The sequence below is a fragment of the Bubalus bubalis genome, chromosome 14 (assembly GCF_019923935.1).
Source record: "Bubalus bubalis isolate 160015118507 breed Murrah chromosome 14, NDDB_SH_1, whole genome shotgun sequence".
Lineage (NCBI taxonomy): Eukaryota > Metazoa > Chordata > Mammalia > Artiodactyla > Bovidae > Bubalus > Bubalus bubalis.
Genome location: NC_059170.1, coordinates 66,149,159 through 66,171,649, shown reverse-complemented (window position 1 = coordinate 66,171,649; position 22,491 = coordinate 66,149,159). Strand labels below are relative to the sequence as shown.

At 38.1% G+C, this 22,491-nt stretch overlaps 1 protein-coding gene and 1 pseudogene across 2 annotated transcripts in view; one reads left to right on the top strand and one right to left on the bottom strand.

Moving 5' to 3' along the window:
- Positions 1-22,440, bottom strand: part of YME1L1 (YME1 like 1 ATPase) — a 30,634-nt gene extending 8,194 nt beyond the window's left edge. Inside the window, exons 1-11 of one of the 2 annotated variants that reach the window (XM_006063160.4) lie at positions 21,659-22,440; positions 15,715-15,846; positions 8,565-8,727; positions 8,007-8,105; positions 7,675-7,784; positions 6,248-6,398; positions 5,764-5,847; positions 4,380-4,462; positions 2,010-2,100; positions 1,153-1,305; positions 440-572 (exon numbers count right to left, since the gene is read on the bottom strand). In XM_006063160.4, coding sequence (XP_006063222.1) covers positions 440-572; positions 1,153-1,305; positions 2,010-2,100; positions 4,380-4,462; positions 5,764-5,847; positions 6,248-6,398; positions 7,675-7,784; positions 8,007-8,105; positions 8,565-8,727; positions 15,715-15,846; positions 21,659-21,691 — 1,232 coding nt within the window. In that variant the 5' untranslated portion in view covers positions 21,692-22,440. Of the gene's footprint in view, positions 1-439; positions 573-1,152; positions 1,306-2,009; positions 2,101-4,379; positions 4,463-5,763; positions 5,848-6,247; positions 6,399-7,674; positions 7,785-8,006; positions 8,106-8,564; positions 8,728-13,881; positions 14,013-15,714; positions 15,849-21,658 lie in introns of those variants that run through there. The other variant, XM_025264456.3, reaches the window with a different exon arrangement.
- LOC102401742 lies at positions 18,232-18,734 on the top strand (annotated as a pseudogene).
- Positions 22,441-22,491: the final 51 nt, after the last annotated feature.

Sequence of the window (22,491 nt, the reverse complement as noted above, 5' to 3'; positions counted from 1 at the left end):
TTATTTACCCTTAAACTTTCAGAATGTCTTGTACGACGTTAAGAAACTTCTCTGCTTCATTCAAAGCAAGTCCACCTCTTACTTTTTACATTATGGAAACTGATGCAAGCTTTTGATCTATAGCAATACTCAGAGCTAGTCACAAACAGTGAAGGAGTGTGGGTATTCTCCTTGCACATCTCCAAACAGATGACGACTTTCAGCTAGAATCATTGCTTTTCTGTCATACTACAGTAAATGAAAATTTTACTTTTCAATTTAAGAGTAGTTAATACATCAGTTATCAATGATCCCATTAGTAAAACAATACAATAGTCAAAATAGCTTGTCTTTACTCCTTGCACATACGATATTCTGTTGCCTATAAACTTAAATTTTTCCGATCTCTGAAATGCTACTACCTATACCACCAAATTCTCAAGACAGAAGATTCAATTACCCATCCATTTCAGCCAGAAGTTGATTTATAGTCTGCCGTGAATATGGATGCATTGGAGATTCAATTCGCTTCCCACCAACAGAATCCAATTCATCAATAAATATAACACAAGGGGCATTTGCTTTTGCTTCCCCTAAAGACAGAAAGGATTCAAATAAGTTTAATAAAATCAACACCTTTAAAATAAAATTGTATAAATAGTTAAAAACCTGTAAGATAATTAAAAAGCCAATAAAAGACACTCATTAGGGAGCAAATACATAAAAGAAGGTCTTTCTTAACTGCTTTAAGAAGAGTAGTCTCAAATAAAAAAAAAAATTAAAACACTGAGTATTCATTCTTCCTAGTCATACAAACCATATACAGTCAGATTTGAGGCAAATAATTTTTAAATATATACTACAGAATTAATAAATAAGGTGAAAACAAAACACACCAAAAAAACAAAACAAAACAAACGAAACCACAGGTTTTCAACAGACCCCAGCCTCATCCAGCAACCTAGTGATTCCACAAACTCTTCTGACTAATTGGAAAGAAAAGTAATAGTTTTATTTTAGCCCACACACTAAGTTACCTGAGATTAGCATCCTACAATGGCTATTTCAGCCAACTATCAAATCAGAAACAAGAAGCGAAGAGAGAGTTTAAGAAACCCTCTTTTCCTAACATTAAGAGAAATTATTACTATATAAAAGATCCACTAGACCTACTGAAAAGATTTCTTATACGGCTGGCTCCCACACCCACAAACATCTCATCAAATTCTGATCCAGAAGCATAATAAAAAGGAACATCAGCTTCTCCAGCAACAGCTCGGGCAAGAAGTGTCTTCCCTGTTCCTGGTGGTCCAACTAAAAGAATTCCTAAAGGAAAAAAATAAACAAGAATGGTTCAAATTAAAAAACAAAAACACAACCTGATAAGAACTTAAAACAAATAATTACGAATTAATAAATACAGTGCTGTGGTTGAAGGCACACCAATGATCAATATTTTCAAACATAGTCAAACATATTTGTCTCTATAAATGATGCACTTCAGGACCTGCTTCGTAACTAATTTTCCTGTATTATTTAAATACTATTTACACATTGGGATAAATGCTGGTATCTGAATATGACTTTGGATTAGATAACAGTTTTAGATCTATGTTAAATTTCCTGACTTTAATAACTGTACTGAAATTGTAATGAAGAGAATATCCTTAATTCTTGGCCACACATGATGAGGTATTTAGGGACAAAAAAGCATGACATCTATAGTTTATTGCAAATGGTTTTTAAAAAATGTAAAGAAAATCAATTAACAAATAAAACAAAATGTTAAAAAAATTTTTGAGTCTGAGTTAAAACCATGGAGGGAATTCTTTGTACTATTTATTGTTGCAATTTACTTAAAAGTTTGAAATAACAAAACAAGATAACAAAATAGTATGTTCAGAATGAGCACTTGTAAAATAGCAATTAAGAATTACTAATAAACTTTCACCAGGTAAATCGGATAAAAGTTAAATTAGTGATAATATTACAGTGTTTTGTCAAGTCATGGGAAAGCGAAGATACCTTACCTTTTGGAAGTTTACCTCCAAGAACAGTAAATTTTTGTGGATTTTTCAAAAATTCAACAACTTCCTGTAATTCCTGCTTAGCTTCCTCCACCTGAAGTGATACAATTTACCAAATAATTTAAAATGTTAATTATCTTACCAAGACATCCTCTTTGTATATTGTAAATTTAACCTGATATTAATTTGGCTTTTTGTTTCAGTGAAAGTATACAAAAAGGCCCCTTCAGAAATACTCACACAAAGGGTTTTCTCCTGACCCTCAGTACCAGATACATGAAATCTCCTTACATATCCCAACAAAACCCCTTTCCAATTGCTTCCTTTGGTTAAAAAAAAAAAAAGAACAAAAAAACCCTGTTACATTCAAAATTCTAGTTAAATGTCTCAGTGGCATTTAATATAGAATTGCCTAATAAGTTTCAAATCTAAAACTTTTTTGGACCCAGTTATAAGCTTCAAGGGCAAACTATCTGGACTTACTATATATTAATGATAAGTGAGTCTGAAATGTTTAAGTTATAACATTAATTTTTGACTAGTTATGAAGTCATTTTTATTATAAGGAATTACTACTAGAATATAAACAATTTAGTTCCTAACAAATGCCAAAGGACAGTGACTAAAATTAAGCTATAGTGTACTGCTTTATGTACTAGAGAAGGAGATGGCAACCCACTCCAGTGTTCTTGCCTGGAGAATCCCAGGGACAGGGGAGCCTGGTGGGCTGCTGTCTATGGGGTCATACAGAGTGGGACACGACTGAAGTGACTTAGCAGCAGCAGCAGCAATACTGCTTTATAAATAGTTGTGGTAAAAAAAAAATTTAAAGACTTAATTCCCCAAATATAAAATCTTACAGAATTGAGATCCCTAGCAAAAAAAAAAAAATCCAATCTGGCCAACAAAAATTGCAATCAGAATACTAGATCATCTTTAAAACTCTGATAAGGATTAATAAAGCTATCTATTAGAAACAGTGAGCAATTTTCCTAATTAGCATATAAGCAGAAGTCACAAATGCAAATTCCTAGTGGCAAAATGGTATCAATAAATGAGTGAAGAAGGCCAGATGTAGAACAGCACTGGTGGAAATGTGCTGAACTGGAAAGCAGCAGTCCCTTAAAGACAACCACAACATGGCTCTGCCAAAGAATACAACCTGGTGTTCCAGAATTCCACTTTCAACAAACACTGGAAATTTTTTCATGGGTGCAAATTCAATTTAAAAATGTTGGCTACCAGTGTAAATGAAGAATACCTTTTTTGTATGTATACTTTCATGTATTTATTTTAAATTACCTTCACATAATAATATATTAGTAGCCAACCTACAACCTCATATCACACAACTTTTAATAACTCATTGAGAAAACTCATTTACATTGGGCAGTGATAAAAAGAAAGTACTTGGGAAGGGGCGAACAGGAAACATGTTGATGGGCCAAAGTCCCACAAGACTTACCCCTCCCCTCTGCCACACACCCCTCAGATGTCAATCCCACATCTAGGTTGTCATCTGTGCTTCTGCCTATTGGCTATAAATTGGAGATTCTCAGAATCCCTCCTTAGGTTTAATTTGGTAGAGCAGCTCATAGAACTCAGGAAACCAGGTTAGGTACTATCGGCTTATTATGAAAGGATATACCCTAGAACAGCCAGAAGGAAGAGAGAGGTAGGCAAGGGATACAGGAAGGGGTACAGGCCCTCCACGTCCTCTCTGAAAATGCTACTCTCCTCATGCCTCTGTGTGTTCACTAACTAAAAACTCCTCCAAACCCCAACCTGTTGGGACTTTAATGGGAGTGTACTCACATAGGTATAATCAATTATTAACTCCTTTCCAGCCCCTCTCCCCTCTCTGGAGAACAGAGAGTAGAGGTGAAAGTTCCAAGATTCTAACCACAGCTTGATCTTTCTGGTGACCAGCCCCCATCCAGAAGCCCACTCAGAGCCACCTCATTAGAACAAAAGACACTGTGGGACTTCCTTGGAGGTCCAATGGATAGGACTCCATGTATCCACAGCTGTGGGCCCGGGTTCAATCCCTCATTGGGAAGCTAAGATCCCATAAGGTACAAGCTGTGTAGTCAAGGGAACAAGGAAAGAAAAGAACAGAAGACATTGCCATCACCCAGGACATTCCAAGGGACTCAGAAGCCCTGTGTCAGGAACTGGTGTCAAAGACCAAACAGTAGAACAAAAGATACTCCCAGTGCTCTTATCCCCTGGGAAATTACAAGGGTTTTAAGAACTCTGTGCCAAGAACTGGAGGCACAGACCATATATGTATTTTCTATTATTTCAACCTTTCTAATAAAAAATACAATTACAATAATGTTTGAAGAGACCAAGGTAAACTTTTTAACTTACTCCTTTAACATGTTCAAAGGTAACATTTTTCATCTGTACAGGATCCACAGCAGAATCAAGCCCTGTTGTTGTCCGGAAGCGGACTAAAGGGACAAAAAAAAAATGCTTACATATTTGATAGATTCATAAAATTTTAACTACCTTATTTTTCAGATGCAAGCAAGTCCAGAAAAATTAAATGTCTAAGATCACAATGCGAGGAGTAGGAATTAGGTCTTCTGGATTTTGAGACAATGTTCAAGGAATGAATGATTCTCATTAAAATGACATCTTTGCCTTTCCAATTAAAACTAAGAATTTTCCTCTTCTCCTTATATCTAATAATTAAAACGTAAACCAATGGTTCTCAAGCTCCACTGTGTGCAATTAAGAAACACAAAAGAATAATCATCAGAGCTCTTCCCCCTCTTCCACCACCCTGCTGATACCACCTATCAAATCCATACACTGGTTCCTTTTTTTGGAAAAAATAATTTTAAAAAAATACAGAGAGAGACAAGAGAAAGCAGATCTAGATATAAAAAAGGCTATTCCTGGATGTTAAAGCCTCATCTCAGGTTTGATAACTTTTAAAAGAACTGTATATCAAGTTCTAGGAAAATTTCTGATCTAGGTCAATCAATGTTCTTAACTGTAAACCATTTTTTTTCCCTCTCAAGGTAATCATCATAAAGAAAGGGGAAAACACGGTATAAACACTGAATGACAGGTGGAAAAATCAATTGGATCCACTTAAATCTGACATTATTACTTCATTTTAGACTGGCAAACTGAGAAAACCTGGGGCTGTAAAGTAATTTTCTGTGTGTTAATTTTAAATACATTGAACTTATTACTGTGCCTTTGAAACAGATGACTATTTTCACTCTGAATTGCTATTATAAAATTCTTCGGCATGTTCTTAGAATTTTATCATTGGTTAAGTATCATTTCCTAAAAATCTGGGGAATTAATCACGTCTAGAAGTAAATTTAAAATTATTACTCTAACATAATCCTTGGAACTTTAAAAAATATTAGTTATATCCTTAAAAAAGTACAGTTGAATTTATACAGTGTCTGAAGGAATTTTTCTTATAATCCATCCATAAGATAATGCAAATATAGTAAGTCCTATGACAAGGTGGATGATAGATAATCGTAAGAGATTAAAATTTTTATCTCAATGCAAAAAACAATCTCAAAGTAACCCAATCTGAGAAGTCTGAAATTTGGATTAAAGACCTAGACCCTGGAATTATAAATATAAATGTTTTCTTATCTCTAAGTCTTAGACTAAGGAAAAGAAATGAGTATATAAAAGATTTTTTTAAGTCAAATATAAAATATATTTTAATATATAAATAAAAAATATAAAAAATAAGTCAAATATAAAGAGTCTTTACCAGATAAAAATGGGTTCTTTAAGAGTCCATAAATGCCAACTACCAGCAGAATAAAAACAATCAGACGAGTTCTTCTTAAAGAATCTGGAGGAAAAAGAAAAAAGCCTTTAATACAATGTTATCACTGAGAAATGACAGCTCAATGAAATGCAAACATGAGGTTACTGGTGGCAATCACATTTCACAACACACAGTTCTGGAGCCTGCTATATTTTGCATAATCTCCATGATCGCCTTTCAGCACGTGTTATCAAAAATCTCACAAAGCCTCTTGTACTTCTATCACTGACTTAGGTTCACTTCAGACAGTGAAAGTGCCAGGACATATTCTCTTTCCACACAGCTTAAGATACAAACATAAGGAAATGTAACCAATAAAAAGTTGCATAATTGTTAGAAACGTTATTATAATCACTTGGAGGCAGGACTATGATTTCCTTTCAGATATTCCTCTCCAAATATGGATGGTGTCTAATCAACTTACCATTGGTTTTTTGTGTTAGCGCTTGAGCTTTCAGGAAACCCTCTGCAAAACCAGTTTTAAATGCATCTTGGTGAGCTTCAGGTATGTTTTTGGTTTTCATGAGTTTATCCAAACTCTCAACGTCTGATCCTCTGTCCCGCAAAAGAAACCCCTAAATACACAAACAACACATCAGTATCATTGACTATAGGTAATATTCCCCCCAAACATAACAACTACTCACAAAAAAAATTCATTAAAATTCTACATTTTAAAATTTTTATTGTCAATGTGAAGAATTAAGACTCAGCAATAAATAGCCAATGATTAGGAAACTAACACTGGCCCATATACGTCTAGCGGTTAGTGAATATAAACTATGTAAACCACTAACTACTGAATAACAGGTCACAAGTTGGCTTAGGGTTTGATAGCTTACAATAAGTCACACTCCTTTATTCCTGCTGGAAGAAAAACCTCACACATTTATTAAATGTTTACTTAGCACCTTTCATATACTAATACTTGACTGTGTGTAAGTTCTGAAGATGTAAATACCAATGATCGGAATGTTTTAAGTCTACTGGGAAAAGATACACAAATAACTAAGTTTTTGAAGTTATTTTGATACTACGTTAGAGGAACTAGGTATGGTGGTAAAATAAATGCTGTCTAAGAAGTTAGAAAAAACCTTACAGAGGGTGGGATAACTAAACCACAGAAACACAGGGCAGAGACAATTTGACAGTGCCATGAAACAGCAGCCTCTAGTACTCAAGAGTGATAAGCAATCTTGTTTGACAGGACTTTAAAACACCAAGAGAGGAGAGGATAGAGGGAGAGAGGAGGTGGTACACTCAAGGATGAGAACAGAAAAATGTTAGGCAGAATGCCAAGTGATGAAATGCCTTATGTGCCATGGCAGAAATCTGACAATACAGCAGAGGAATACAACCATTACACTATTACATTTTAGACAGTCCAGCGGATGGCAGTATGGAGACTGGACTAAAGCTACCAAAAGTGAAGGCAGGGAGACTAAGTAATCATCGTCTGTCTATGCAGTGGACCTGGGGATGAAGACAGATATAAGAAATATTTAAGAGGCTGGATTGATAAGATTTTAGTAATTATGGATGCAGGAAGTGAGAGAATATGGACAAATCAGAGTTAACCACAATGTTTCTAGACTGGATGGATGCTACTTTTTAACATAAGAATACATAAGCAGGTGTAAATTGACAGAGGAAAAAACAAAGGAAGATGTCTAACAGGCTAGTGAAAAAACAAGCTTGGAATCCAGAAATGTTGTAGATATAATGACTGCATAGAATATTAATCCATTATCCTAAATGAAAAGATGAAAGAAAATCAAATACATCAGATATTGAACATTCTTTCTGAAAAGTACTGCTTTTTCAAACAACAACAAAAAAAGGTGTAATTACCTTCACAAATGATGGCGCTGTGTGCTGGGTTTCTGCTAATCTTTCAGAGGTGGACTGCAGACGTCGTGTCCTTGATTTCAAAGTTTTAAAACCCCGAGACTGTATGAAACCTGAATGAAACGGTATCACACTCAGTTTTCATTTTAAATTTTCACAAGGAAAATGTCTACTAAGAACCAAAACTTTGACACTAGTTATTTCCAAATATTCTGCAGATTCTACTGTGAGCCACAAATGAATGTTCCTAATCATTAATATCACTAAGAAATACAAATCAGAATATATTAAACAAATCTATTTTTTTCAATATAAATATAATTGTTGCTTCATACCTGGCCAGTACTGAAGATCTGAACAAATTCTTTTAAGAGTTCTTGAATGTTGTCTGTACAAGCAAGAGGAACGTAAAGTACTAAAAATATCTAAGCAACCTGGAAAGAAATTGTAAAAACTAAACTTTCTAATTGTCAAACAATCAAATCATAAAATACAACAAATGATTTTACCAAATATTAGAAAAACCAAAACAAGTTATTTCCAAGAGGCAATTTCAAAACTAGTCTACAATGTGATGAAACACTGGAAACCAGAAGTATGTTAATAAGTAACATGAAAGTGTAAGTGGCTCAGCCATGTCCGATTCTTTGCAACTCCACAGACTGTAGCCCTCCAGGCTCCTCTGTCCATGGAATTCTCTAGGCAAGAATACCGGAGTGGCTTGCCATTCCTTTCTCCAGGGGATCTTCCTGACCCAGGGATCAAACCCATACTGCAAGTGGATTCTTTACCATCTGAGCCACCAGGGGAACCCCCTAACCTTGTTATCTATTAAATTATCAGCAGTACTAAAATAGCTTACTTTCATTGAAACATAAAATATATTAACTTACCATATTTATTTTCAAAGAAGGACTGTGCAGATACATGAGATGTATGCCAATGGGAAGAAACATTTTTGTCCTTATAAAATCCAGGGAGTAGACTGTCTACCAGTTGATCAATCTGTCCAATTTTTAATTCAGATAATCCAAGGTCCCTTAAATTAAGTACAGGCTGTAAAAGATTTGAGTCAACCATGTAAGCATTATTTTTTAACTTTTTATTGACATATAGTTGATTTACAATGTTTCCATTGTTTAGTCGCTAAGTCATGTCCCACTCTTTTGTGACCCCATCAACTGTACCCTACTAGGCTCCTCTGTCCATGGGACTTTCCAGGCAAGAGTACTAGAGTGGGTTGCCGTTTCCTTCTCCAGGGGACCTTTCTGACCCAGGGATGGAACCCACATCTTTTCAGTTATATATATACACACTCGTGTATATATACACACATAAACACACACATATGTGAAGTATGTGTGCTCAGTCGTGTCTGACTGTCACTCCATGGGACTTCCCAGGCAAGAATACTAGAGTGGGTTGACATTTCCTTCTCTGGGGCTCTTCCTGACACAGAGCTAGAACCTGCATCAGCTACATCTCCTACATTGGCAGGGGGAATCCTTACCACTAGCACCACCTGGGAAGCCATATATATATATATATATATATATATAATTTTCTACCATAAGTTACTACAAAACATTATATAGTAGGTCCTTGTTGTTTAGCTCAGGTAAGCATTATCACATCAAGGTATTTAACTTAAAGAGTACTTATTAACTAAAATAATGTGAATTTTTTAAATGTAACAAATGTATTGATTCCCTTTTCCTTCAAATATTTAAAAAATAAATTGGTATGCATATTTTTCTAGTTCTAGCTTTACTGAACTCAACCATGTGAGATTTGACAAAGCTTTAAAAAAAAAAATCATACTCCCAATAGTATTAGCAGTCCATGGAGCTTTAATGACCATAAACAAAAGCCCATTCAATAAACAATTGCTGAGATCCTTATTTGAACCAAAAGGTTCTATAAATTACCCATATCTAACTCCTAGTAAAGAGAGATATTGAACAAAGCAAAAGATGTGTGAAAACCAATCAAGAGAATACATTCACCTTAAAACCGTTCTGAAATAACTAGAAATTAAATAGGAGTGAGCTATTTTCTTGTTCAAATGAGCAGACAGGGAGCCACTAAGGACAAGAAACAATTTAAAGTCCCAACAGCTAAAACTTGAAGTCAGTCAGTCAGTTCAGTCGCTCAGTTGTGTTCGACTCTTTGAGACCCCATGAATTGCAGCACGCCAGGCCTCTCTGTCCATCAACAACTCCGGAGTTCACTCAGACTCACGTCCATTGAGTCAGTGATGCCATCCAGCCATCTCATCCTCTGTCGTCCCCTTCTCCCCCTGCCCCCAATCCCTCCTAGCATCAGAGTCTTTTCCAATGAGTCAACTCTTCATATGAGGTGGCCAAAGTACTGGAGTTTCAGCTTTAGCTTCATTCCTCCCTAAGAAATCCCAGGGCTGATCTCCTTCAGAATGGACTGGTTGGATCTCCTTGCAGTCCAAGGGACTCTCAAGAGTCTTCTCCAACACCACAGTTCAAAAGCATCAATTCTTTGGCACTCAGCCTTCTTCACAGTCCAACTCTCTCATCCAAACATGACCACAGGAAAAACCACAGCCTCGACTAGACGGACCTTTGTTGGCCAAGTAATGTCTCTGCTTTTGAATATGCTATCTAGGTTGGTCATAACTTTCCTTCCAAGGAGTAAGCGTCTTTTAATTTCATGGCTGCAGTCACCATCTGCAGTGATTTTGGAGCCCAGAAAAATAAAGTCTGACACTGCTTCCACTGTTTCCCCATCTATTTCCCATGAAGTGATGGGACCGGATGCCATGATCTTCGTTTTCTGAATGTTGAGCTTTAAGCCAACTTGTTCACTCTCCACTTTCACTTTCATCAAGAGGCTTTTTAGTTCCTCTTCACTTTCTGCCATAAGGGCGGTGTCATCTGCATATCTGAGGTTATTGATATTTCTCCTGGCAATCTTGATTCCAGCTTTTGTTTCTTCCAGTCCAGCGTTTCTCATGATGTACTCTGCATAGACATTAAATAAGCAGGGTGACAATATACAGCCTTGATGTACTCCTTTTCTTATTTGGAACCAGTCTGTTGTTTCATGTCCAGTTCTAACTGTTGCTTCTTGACCTGCATGCAAATTTCTCAGGAGGCAGGTCAGGTGGTCTGGTATTCCCATCTCTTTCAGAATTTTCCACAGTTTATTGTGATCCACACAGTCAAAGGCTTTGGCATAGTCAATAAAGCAGAAATAGATGTTTTTCTGGAACTCTCTTGCTTTTTCGATGATCCAGCGGATGTTGGCAATTTGATCTCTGGTTCCTCTGCCTTTTCTGAAACCAGCTTGAACAAAAAACTTCAAGTAAGAGAAGTAAAACTAAACAAAACAAGTAAAGTATCAACTTTTTATGACTGATGTAGTCAGATCCCTGGATTACGTAGCTCTGGATTGATGTCCAGGTGCTAGACAATTATAAGCTTTGTAACAAGTCCTTCACATTCTTAGAATTCCTTTCCTCGTTAGGAAAATGATTATAAAATATATCCTGATTATTTCACAACAGGATAGTATGGATCAATGGATGAGATCATGCCTTGCCCATCTACATAGCCTAATATATACAGTAAGACAATTAAAGTCAGAATGAAATATTTAATAAGTGCTTTTTAAAGTAATAAAAACTGTACAATATAAGGCACATTATTATAATGGAACCAGAAGGACTACAATATTTAAAAGCTACAAAGATATTTTACCTTCTAAAATGGGGAAACCAAAAAATCTATTTACAATACAAAAAGAAACGCAGATTTTTAACTAAGAAGATTATTCACCTTACTTATTGGGTATCAGGTCCTAGGAACACAAAGAGAAATAAAGTACATATGAGTATGATAATTACCATACTACATGGTAACTCCTCTTATAGAGGTATTTTTTTTTAAGTGGTAACAGAACACAGAACAACCAATTTCCTAAGTCAGATAAGGTTTCCCAGAATTAACACTTAATTCACAAATGATGGGGAAACTTCAGGGAAGAAACCTCGAGGAAGAGGACAAACAAAAAGTCATCAGAGGGCCTGGAATGTTTGAGATGCAGTCAAGTTCAGTGACTGAAGAAAGCACTAGAAAGAAGGGCTATGGCCAAATTGTGAGGAGCTGTGTTTGAATCTAATTCTATACCTAATATCATTAGTTTTGTTTTAGAGGAAGAAGACAGAAGATAAAGATGATAAGCTAGAGAAAAGAAGGCTGATATAACAAGAGAAAAAAGGCATGAACCTGAACTGAGCCCTAAGAGGGATGCAAATACCAAGTGGCAGACAACAGACATCTGAAGAAACCGGTGAAGTACAGGATTATGAGGGAGGGGGTTCTAGACGGATGCGCTGGTTATCGATTTGCTGTCCCTCAGCATCTCTTGGTCCTCTCTCTGGCTCCACAATCATGTATCTGGGTCCCTTTAAATAGTCTTCCTTTGTTGGCCAGAACATTAAGTTGTCAGTAGAGGGCACTGGAGAGACTTCGTAGGAGCAGTTTCTGTTCCTGGTTCAGGCCACGTATTATGTTCACTCAACAGGCTCCTGGGTGCAACACCCATGGTTTCTCCGGCATCTGGCTCCTGCAGCTTCTCTGAAGCCTGGCTCCTGTGTGCACAGCTGCCAACAGTACTTGGCAGCTTTCCCACAAACAGCTTCTCCTGGTACCCAGGTGGCAGATTTCTATCAGGTTCAGATTGTACAGCACCAGAGACGTCTATGCCCTTTAGTGAGCCAAGGCCATACCCTCTCCAACAACCTCAGAACCTCAGCCCAAGGGTGGAGAACTCTTCGTGGGTAGCTCAGTCCTGGGAGTATTAGCTGCTCCTTGAATCTGCAAGTCCTATACATTTCGAGTTCTCTTTACTTATTACTAGCCAATCCCTAGTTATGCCAATCCCCTGTAAGACCATGTTTTTAAAATAGTCAACTAAAAATACTTATTCTGTTTATTAAACTTGCACTGTTCAAATGACTATGTGGTCTCTCTCTCTTGGTTGGACCCAGACTGACAAAGAGGTGCTAAAACCACTGTAAGATCAAATACACTGGAATCTGAAGAAGTAGTTCAGTTTTAGACATCTTTATTTTGAGGTCCTTGAAGTCTGTCCAGAGGGTATTTTAATAAGTCACCAGATGACTATTTTAAAACTTTAGAGATACTTTATAGAGTTGAAGGTAGATGTGGGAGTTATCAGCACATAGAAATATATAGACATTAAAATAGATAATCTGGGAGACTGTGGAGAATGAAAATTAGATTACAGGTAAATGCATGCACTATTTAAAAGGCTGGCAATAAAAAGAAGTCCAGCAAAACAGAAAGAGGAAAAAAAAAACAAATCAATGCAGTATCACTCAATTTCTGAGTACACTGAAAACAGTGGGTATTCTTAAGGAAAAGTTGAAAAAGTTGCAGATTTTTTTAAAATGCCTGTATTTACTGCTAAGGACACCAACAAAATACACCAAGCCTACAAAATGGTAAAAGTAATAGCCAAACTACAATGGGAGATGGTATAAATAAAAGCAACGATTAAGTTCAGAATACTACTTTTTTTCATAAGTCTGAAAGCAAAAGGCACAGAAGTCAGACAGCTTAGAAGGAAGTTAAAAAGAAAGTTTTTTTGCTTGTATTGTGAAGTGGATGTCTGGATGAGTAAGACTTGATGAAAGCAAAGGCATCGCAGAACAAAGGAGGTGAGAGTAGAGATGAGGAAGGATGCTTAAGAAAAATGGAAATGTTTGTGAAAAAATAACAAGCAGTCACCAGTGATAAACCACAGGACTAATGAGGGTAAAGCAGAGGATAAGACACCAATTCCGTATCTGAAACCATCAGTCTTAAGCTCAACTTTGGCTTCTAGAATTTAGTTACTGTTTAAGCTAAAATGTACTTCACCACTGATCTAGCCATTTCACTTAATGAAAACAGTCAAGTATTTAGTACCATGGAAAGTACAAGTGGTGCTGTTTATAGCAGAAAAAATTGGGAACAGTACCCAACAACAGACCATAAAATGAACAGTCTGAAGTCATAAAAACTAACGTATGGTATAACAAGTTCATAAGACTATTAAATGATGAAGGAAAAATCTTAATATGCATATACAGTATGATCCAACGATTATAAAATATAAAAGTACAAGGGAGAAAAGGAGAAGTAGGATCAAACATTAATTTCTCCCACTTACATAATATTTTCCAAAATTTCTGAAATGAACATAGTGCTGCATGTAGCAATTTTGACACACGCAGTCATATCATTGGGAAAGCTCTCTCAGACTGTAACTGAGAAGGGTGTCACAAAACAAGAACGGACCACCTAAAGAAAGAGGCAAAAGGAATTTGGCAGATAGTATAAAAGGAAACATAAAGACAAATTTTTCACCTACATAAAATTGTATTTCAAGACTTACTTCACAACCATCCCCTCATCCCACTCCCACCAAAAGCAAATATGGAAATACTGTCAGATTTCATTTTCTTGAGCTCCAAAATCAATGCAGATGGTGACTGCAACCACAAAATTAAAAGACGCTTGCTCCTTGGAAGAACAGCTATGTCAAACCTAGACAGTGTTAGGAAAAGCAGAGACATCACTTTGCTGACAAAGGTCCGTGTAGTCAAAGCGATGGTTTTTCCAGTAGTCATGTATGGATGTGCGAGTTGGACCATAATGAAGGCTGAGCACCAAAGAATTGATGCTTTCAAACTGCGGTGCTGGAGAAGACTCTTGAGAGTCCTTTGGACTGCAAGGAGATCAAACTAGTCAATCCTAAAGGAAATCAATCCTGAGTATTCGTTGGAAGGATTGATGCTGAAGCTAAAGCTCCAATACTTTGGTCACCTGATGCGAAGAACTGGTCACTGGAAAAGACCCTGATGCTGGGAAAAATAGAGGGTAAGAGAAGGGGGCAACAGAGGATGAGGTGGTTGGATGGCATCACTGACTCAATGGACATGAGTCTGAGCAAACTCAGGGAAACAGTGATGGACAGAGAAGTCTGGCTTGCTGCAGTTCATCGGTTTGCATAGAGCTGGACACAACTTAGTGACTGAACAACATATACTATCCTCTGCCACGTTCCTTCAAATGAGGACTAAGGATATAAGCCATTTACGGGCTAAAGAGGCTTCTGTGAAACTTAGCCACATATTATACTGTCTACTATGAAAAATGTATTCTGAGCTACAAGCAACTATCTTAGTAACAAGTCTTGTAAACACAAGTTCCTAGATTAGCAATTTGGTATATACCAGACCACGATGATTTTACAATTCTCTGAATACTCAAAACACAGTTTCATAGCTAATACATTTCATTTTCAGGTATCTGTGTTTCAACTGTTCAATTACACTGAAAGCTTCTATAAGGCAGCATATAATAACCTCTTGCTCTTCTGTCTTCCCTGAGACTTGTGGGGCAGTTGTGGAGTTAACTGTGGGATCCCTGCTACCACTGAAGCAATACAAAAGAATACTGAAATGGTATCACACAAGTAGTAACATAGAAGTGAATACGAATACATTGCCATGCGAAATTTTTTATAAGATAAATGTTAAAAATAGGACAAAGTAATATTCTACACATACAACAAAGCCGGAATTAGATGTCTTTAATCCTGCAACAGAGATTAAGCTGAAGACAGAAGTCACCCTGCTACAAATGCCTAAACATAGAAAGTTATTTCAGGCATGTTTACAATGTACTAAACCAAAAGGCAATGGCACCCCACTCCAGTACTCCTGCCTGGAAAATCCCATGGACGGAGGAGCCTGGTGGGCTGCAGTCCATGGGGTCGCTAAGAGTCAGACACGACTGCGCGACTTCACTTTCACTTTTCACTTTCATGCATTGGAGAAGGAAATGGCAACCCACTCTAGTGTTCTTGCCTGGAGAATCACAGGGATGGGTGGGCTGCCGTCTCTGGGGTCGCACAGAGTCGGACACAACTGAAGCGACTTAGCAGCAGCAGCAGCAAACCAAAAAAGCTTTCTCACACATCCAGGGTAAAAACTCTTACCTCATTGCTGGGGGCCTCGTGCTCAGACACTACATCTCGATGCTGGTTTTGCGAAATGGATGCACTGACAGAAACTGGTGTGTTTTTCGGTGAATGGAAGGCATTGATGAGATGACTCAGAGGAACTGTAACCTAAAAAAAGATAAAAGCTGAAAATCAGCAGTGCTTTTTAGAATAAAAACAGCAACAAAAAAACTTTTTATTGTCAGAACTGGGGATTGTACAAAGTTAAACATACATTGTTTATCAAAACTATACATTAAAAATTGTAAATACTCGGATTATTGCTGGTTGAAAACTACTAACTTTCAGGATAGCATTGGGGCTATATACAGCAAAAGTACTAAAAATACATATATTTCATTGTTGTAGCAAACTAACTCTGAGGGATTTATTCCAAGGAAATAATCTGTTAAGTAATAATCTATACTTGCATATGCCTAGATGACAATTTTCATCAAAGTATTTTAAAATTTATAGAAAGCTAGAAATGTCCAAGAATAGGGGAGTGGCTAAATAAACAATACCACAACAAAAATGAAATATCTCACAGACATAAAACGAGCAAGCATATATCCAGAATTTTGTAATTTTCAACTTCCCTACTACACCACTCCACCCTATTCTGAGCCACCAGCATCTCTAAGTGGATTTTTTTTTTTTGGTATGTGGATTTTTAAAAACAGCAACCTAACTTCTCTCCCTGAATCGCCTCTATTAAAGCCAGTCAGATCTCATCACTCTTCCGCTCAAAACTCTCCAATGGCTTTTCTCACAGTAAGAGTTGATGTCCTGACAATGATGATGCCCTGGCTCGCTCTCACTTCTGTGACCTGATCCACTATTAAGTTCCCCTTCAGTCTCTCTGCTCCCGCCCCCTCAGCCCCCTCGTTGTTCCTGGAGCATGCCTGGCAGGCTCTCACTCAAGGATTCTGCACTGCTGTGTATTTCCACCTCTCCAGTTAGTCACAGAGTCTGCGCTCATGCTTCCTTCAGTACTTAACTCAAAAGCAACCTTTTCATGTGTCTTTTCCCTGGCCAACCTACTAAACAACCCTCTCCTAAGAAATATTCCTTACTGCCTTCTTCTGCTCTATTTTTCCTTCTTGACATTTATGTTATCTAACACACTTTATATATTTACTTGTTTATCTATATATTGTTTACTAGAAACCTCAACCTAAGTCCCCTTATTAGCATAAATCCTGGTGGGTGATCCAAGCAGGGGCTTTAAGAATAAAAACACGCCTATCACACAGGAAATTTCAAGGGCTTCAGGAGCTCTGTGCCAAGAACTGGGAACAAAGACCAAATATTTTTATTTATTATACCACATTCTCCCATTGGAACATAAGTTTCATGTCACAAGGGATTTCTTTCCTGTATTTTAATATTTTTCTTTTTTGTTTATACATTTACTATAAAGTGTTTTTACATAATACTTACACACCTTAGATTTTATTTTTCTCTAACTTTCTCTATTTCATTCAATACTGTATCCCAGTGCAACAATAATGTACACAGTAGTTGCTCAATAAACATTTGTTGAGAAAATGAATAAACTAAATGGGCTCTTACTATATGACAAGTTTTATACTATATGCTTTACTTAACTATCTCATTTAATCCTCGTAAGAGACAAACATGTTAGTTACTTCTATTTAACTGATGAAGAGAGCAAGAAATTAGATTCAACGTCATGTTCCAAGTCATTCAGCAAGAAAGTATAATATTAGAGGAACGATTCTAACCCAGATAATCTGACTTCAGGTTCCACTTAAAGATTTTTCATCCCATGGTTACTGATGCAGAAGTAAAATCATAATATTGTTATATGAAAAAAGCAAGCTATAAAACTTTATGTAACTTTTTTTTTAAATTACGCATACAGAACTTTCCTGGTGGTCCAGTGGTTTGATCCCTGGTCTGGGAAGATTCCACAAGCCACAGGCAACTAGACCAGTACTCCACAACTACTGAGCCCAAACGCTCGAGTCTGTGCTCCTCAACAAGGGAAGGCCTCGCTTGCTCCAAGTAAAGAAAGCCCAAGCACAGCAATAAAGACCCAGTGCAGTCATGAATAAATGAATAGTATGCATACACATATTTGTATAGAGTTAAACGGATGAAAGAAGTTATTCTAAAATGCAGTCTCTTGGAGTGGTGGAATTATGGGTGATCTTTATTATTTTGTATTTTTTCTTTTCAGCATTTTTGGCAATGAGGGTGTATTATTAAGAGTAAGAAATGATAAGCTCTTTTAAAGCTGCAGGAATCAAATTAAGATACATATTTTCTGCCTCTACCTTTAAAAAGTTTTATTTTACTTACTTATATTTCTTCTCATTCAGTAAAGAATTTAAACTGCCGTTTCCCTAGGTCCTCTGGAACAATCCATCTGGTCCCACCTATTATCTGCTTCCCTGGACCTTTAGGCTTGTCTTGGCTCATTTGAAGACCAGGCAGTTGATAAATCCTGAGGCTCACTGCTCAGACTGGCTCGGGTGGAATGTAAGAATGGGGCAAGTGTCTGGACTGCTCTCCTGGACACTGAGCAGAGTCCTGTAGCTCTCAGATCTCTCTGAGTGGGGAGCGGACCAGCAACCCCACATCATGGAAGAGAAAAGAGCTAGAAGTTTATGACCTGATTTAAACTCTCCGGGACCCAGAGAAGCCCAATACTTTAGAAGAAATGGAAGTGGTAACAGAAAGTTGTGTGGAGGTTGAAGAGATAAATGAAGACGACTATTTGGTCATTATAAGGTTCACGCCAACAGTACCTCATGCCTCTTCAGCAACTCTTAATGGGCTGTGCTTAAGAGTAAAACTTCAATGGTGTTTACCGTTTAAATATATTTTGGAAATATAAATTTCTGAAGGAAACCACTCAACAGAGGAAGTTATGAACAAACAGATAAATGACAAAGAGCTAGTGGCGGCTGCAATGGAGAAACCCAACTTAATGGGAAATCGTGAAACAGTGTCTCCTTGCCCCTAAGAGCTGTTTTAAGAGCCACTAAACAGTAATCATTTGATATATTTGTTTAAACTCTTTGTAAAATGTAGAAGATTCATGTTTAATACATAGGTGATTTGTACCTCAGAGCATTTTTTTAAAGGATGATTTCCAAGCAAGACTTAATTATAAGGTAGTAACCTAAGTCTGGGAGAAGGCAATGGCACCCCACTCCAGTACTCTTGCCTGGAAAATCCCATGCACAGAGGAGCCTGGTAGGCTACAGTCCATGGGGTCGCTAAGAGTTGGACACGACTGAGCGACTTCACTTTGACTTTTCACTTTTATGCATTGGAGAAGGAAATGGCAACCCACTCCAGTGTTCTTGCCTGGAGAATCCCAGGGACGAGGGAGCCTGCTGGGCTGCCGTCTATGGGGTCGCACAGAGTCGGACATGACTGAAGCAACTTAGCAGCAGGAGCAGCAACCTAAGTCTGTTCAGTGTCCAACATTCTCAGGATTTGTAACACTTAAATCATCAGCCAGAAAAATATTTTTAGTTATTATGTGTAAGATGAGTTGCTATTTTTCTGATCCCTATTATGATATACCTGCTTTTCATGTCAAATATTTACCATGCCCAAATGTATTAAATCTAAATCACTCTGTAAAATAAATAAAATAGACATGATTCTTGTTAAAAAAAAAAAAAGAATTTAAATTGCTAAAACATGGTCTGATCTCTTCTCAATGAAAAACTTGACCCTCTGTCATACAATTTAAATTCAACTGTATTAAACCAATTAAGCAACCAGGAAATACAAATTGTGTTCTGGGCTTCCCTGGTGGCGCAGGGGTAAAGAACCCACCTGCCAATGCAGAAGATGCAGGTTCGATCCCTGAGTCAGGAAGATCTCCTGGAAAAGGAAATGGCAACCCACTCCAGTATTCTTGCCTGAAAAATCCCATGGACAGGGGAACTTGGCGGGCTACAGCCCATGGGGTTTCAAAAGAATCAGACGAGACTGAGTGACTAAATGTTACTATCTTCCACGGTAAAAAAAATGCCTAAGAGTCCTACGTGGCCCAGTTAGGACTGCCTATAGTACATACAGCTCCTTCACTATCTCTACCAACATCACACACCACTAACTCCACTTAACAATGATAAATTCTCCTAATATGGGATCTTCTTGATACCATGGGTTTTCCCGGTGGCTCAGTGGTGAAGAATCCGCCTGCAATGCAGGAAGACGCAGGAGTCACTGGTTCAATTACTAGGCTGGGAATATCCCCAGGAGGAGGGCATGTCAACCCACTCCCGGATTCATGCCTGGAGAATTTCATGGACAGAGGAGCCTGGCGGGCTACAGTCCATGGGGTTGCAAAGAGTCAGACATGACTGAAGCAACTTAGCATACATGCACACTTGATACCAACTTCCTGCAGGTTCCATAAGGTTTAATATTCAGCAGACCAAGTCAAATTCTTTTTCAAGTGATTAGCAGGACTCCACCAGACACTAGTAACACCTTTTTGCAGCCAGCTGATCAAACCAGAAACATCTTTTTCCATCATCCCTGATGAAATTCTATTCTTTTTTCAAAATAAATCTCATACCCTCCTTTTCATAAACACTGTCACCCCTTAGCAGTGCATTAGCCCCTCTCTGGATTACTGCAATAACATCCTTAATCTGAAAACACCTCCACTCTTGTTCTTCCACATTCTCCACACAGCAAGAAGCCAGTATTACTCTGTAATAGACTGTTTTGTAAATCTGATCATGTCACTCCTTAACATGTTTAGAAGAATTCAGTGGTTTCCAAAAAATTGTAAATGAAATTCAAAGTCCCGTATTATAACTCTCTGTATGATATGTCAAGTCCTCTTTCCAACCTCCTTTCTGTCATTGGCCCTTTAATCGCCAACCAGGCTCTAGCCACACTGGCCTTATTTTTGTTCCTCCAATCAGCTAGGCTTGTCACATCTCAGAACCTCCAGATGTTCTGTCTATCTGTTCCTGTCTATTCACGGGGCAAACTCCTACTCATGTTTTATTTCACGTCATCATTAAAGTTCCATATTTTCTTTGTCCACCTAGTACATTACTGAAGCCCTATAAATAAATTACCACTTTTTTTTAACCCAACGAGTACTAGCAAAACAAAAGCTAGTGGAGGTTACACAAAGGGACATAATTATAATCTTAAACCAAGAAAAACTAAAGAATGTCAAAGATATTTTGAAAACTGAATGTATACAAAAACTGTTTATTTGCAAAACTGTGAAGAACTCTCAAAAAAAAAGTTACCATCAAAAATGGTTTTTAAATGAACTAAGAACAAAACAGTCACAGGTGATAACTCCTGAGAGAATTAAAAATAAAAACCCTTGGAATCTTTTTTCTCTGCTCTTTTGCTTCATAAATGGAAAGATGACAAGGAGGCTGAATCAAAATTTTAACTGCAAGTAATAACTTAAAATATATGCATTAGTTATTGTAGATTAAAAAAAAGAGAGAGACAAAGCATTCATAGAAGCTTGCAAATTTCTTCGCATGTCTGGGTTAAATGCCATTTTAAAAAGAGAGAGTCTGGGTTGTGAGTACCAGTCTCTGAAGAGGCGGAAAGACAGAAAAGAAACATCACTTGCTCCCTCTACAGATATGGTAGACTTTCCCCCTACCCACTCCCCAAACCCCACCCCAGAAATGCTTAGCACTAAACAGTGCCAGATGGATTTCCAGCAAAAATTCCACGCAATCAAATCGGTAAGCCAAGATCTCCATCACGCTCGTACTATACTTAGGGTTCTTCGTCAGCCTTTTACTCAGCGTCGCCCGATCTTTTCTCAACACCAAGACTCCAACTGGGTTAAACACTTTCCTCCTACGACCCCTTAAGGGAAACTACTTCCAAGAAACGCAAATGGCAAACAGCCCGGCGCAGGACTGGGACAGAAAAATAAACTGGATGCCGGACCCACCTGGGGCTGCACGGTGCTCGACAGGGAAAACATATTCTCCAGGCCGTCAGCGACCTCACCCGCCTGCCAAAACTGTCCCTCTTCTCCGGTCCGGCGGGGAGGCGCTGAGCCCTCTTTTCCCTTCCTTTTCTCTCTCCACGCTCTCACTCTTCCTAGAAGCGGAAAATGGCCTCCCCAACCTACAGCTGCTGCAACGACAGACAACCCGCCCCGGAACGCAAGGCACTAACGCACCAGTACTTCCGGGGCAGGTGAGGTCGCCACCCTGGGCAGCTGACGTCCCCGAAATAGTTCCCTTTCGCATTAAATAATACACGCGCCGGAGCCCCCAAAGCTTTCTGGCTGTCGTTTTCTTTTTAAAGGGGAACGGCATCCACCCCATTAAATCTTCCTCCAGCTTTCTTATCAATACTTCCGACATATTCTCCTGTTGTGACTGGGCCTTGAGCCATAATAAGCTCTTTTGCTGCAATTTAGTGCTCTTTATCTTCCCCACAATAAATAAAAAACTTCCTGTTCCAGATAGGCAAGTTACACCCAGTTAAAATGTCAAATTACAGGACCAGGCATGCGCTTCCTGCTCTCCACATGCGCTTCCAGTTTCTCCACATTCTATGATTTCACTGGTCACGGATTCACTGACCAGACCGAACTGGTTTACATTTCTCCCGCGGGTGAGAGGCCCCAAAGGAGTCTGGTGGGGTAAGTGCAGGCCCCACCAGCCTCCTTTGGAGATCGGGATAAAAAAACTCTTCAAGTCCGGTTATTCAAATTACAGCCCCCAAAGTCCCTTTCCCCATCGGCCAAAAACTGTCGTGCCGTCCCCTGTCAGT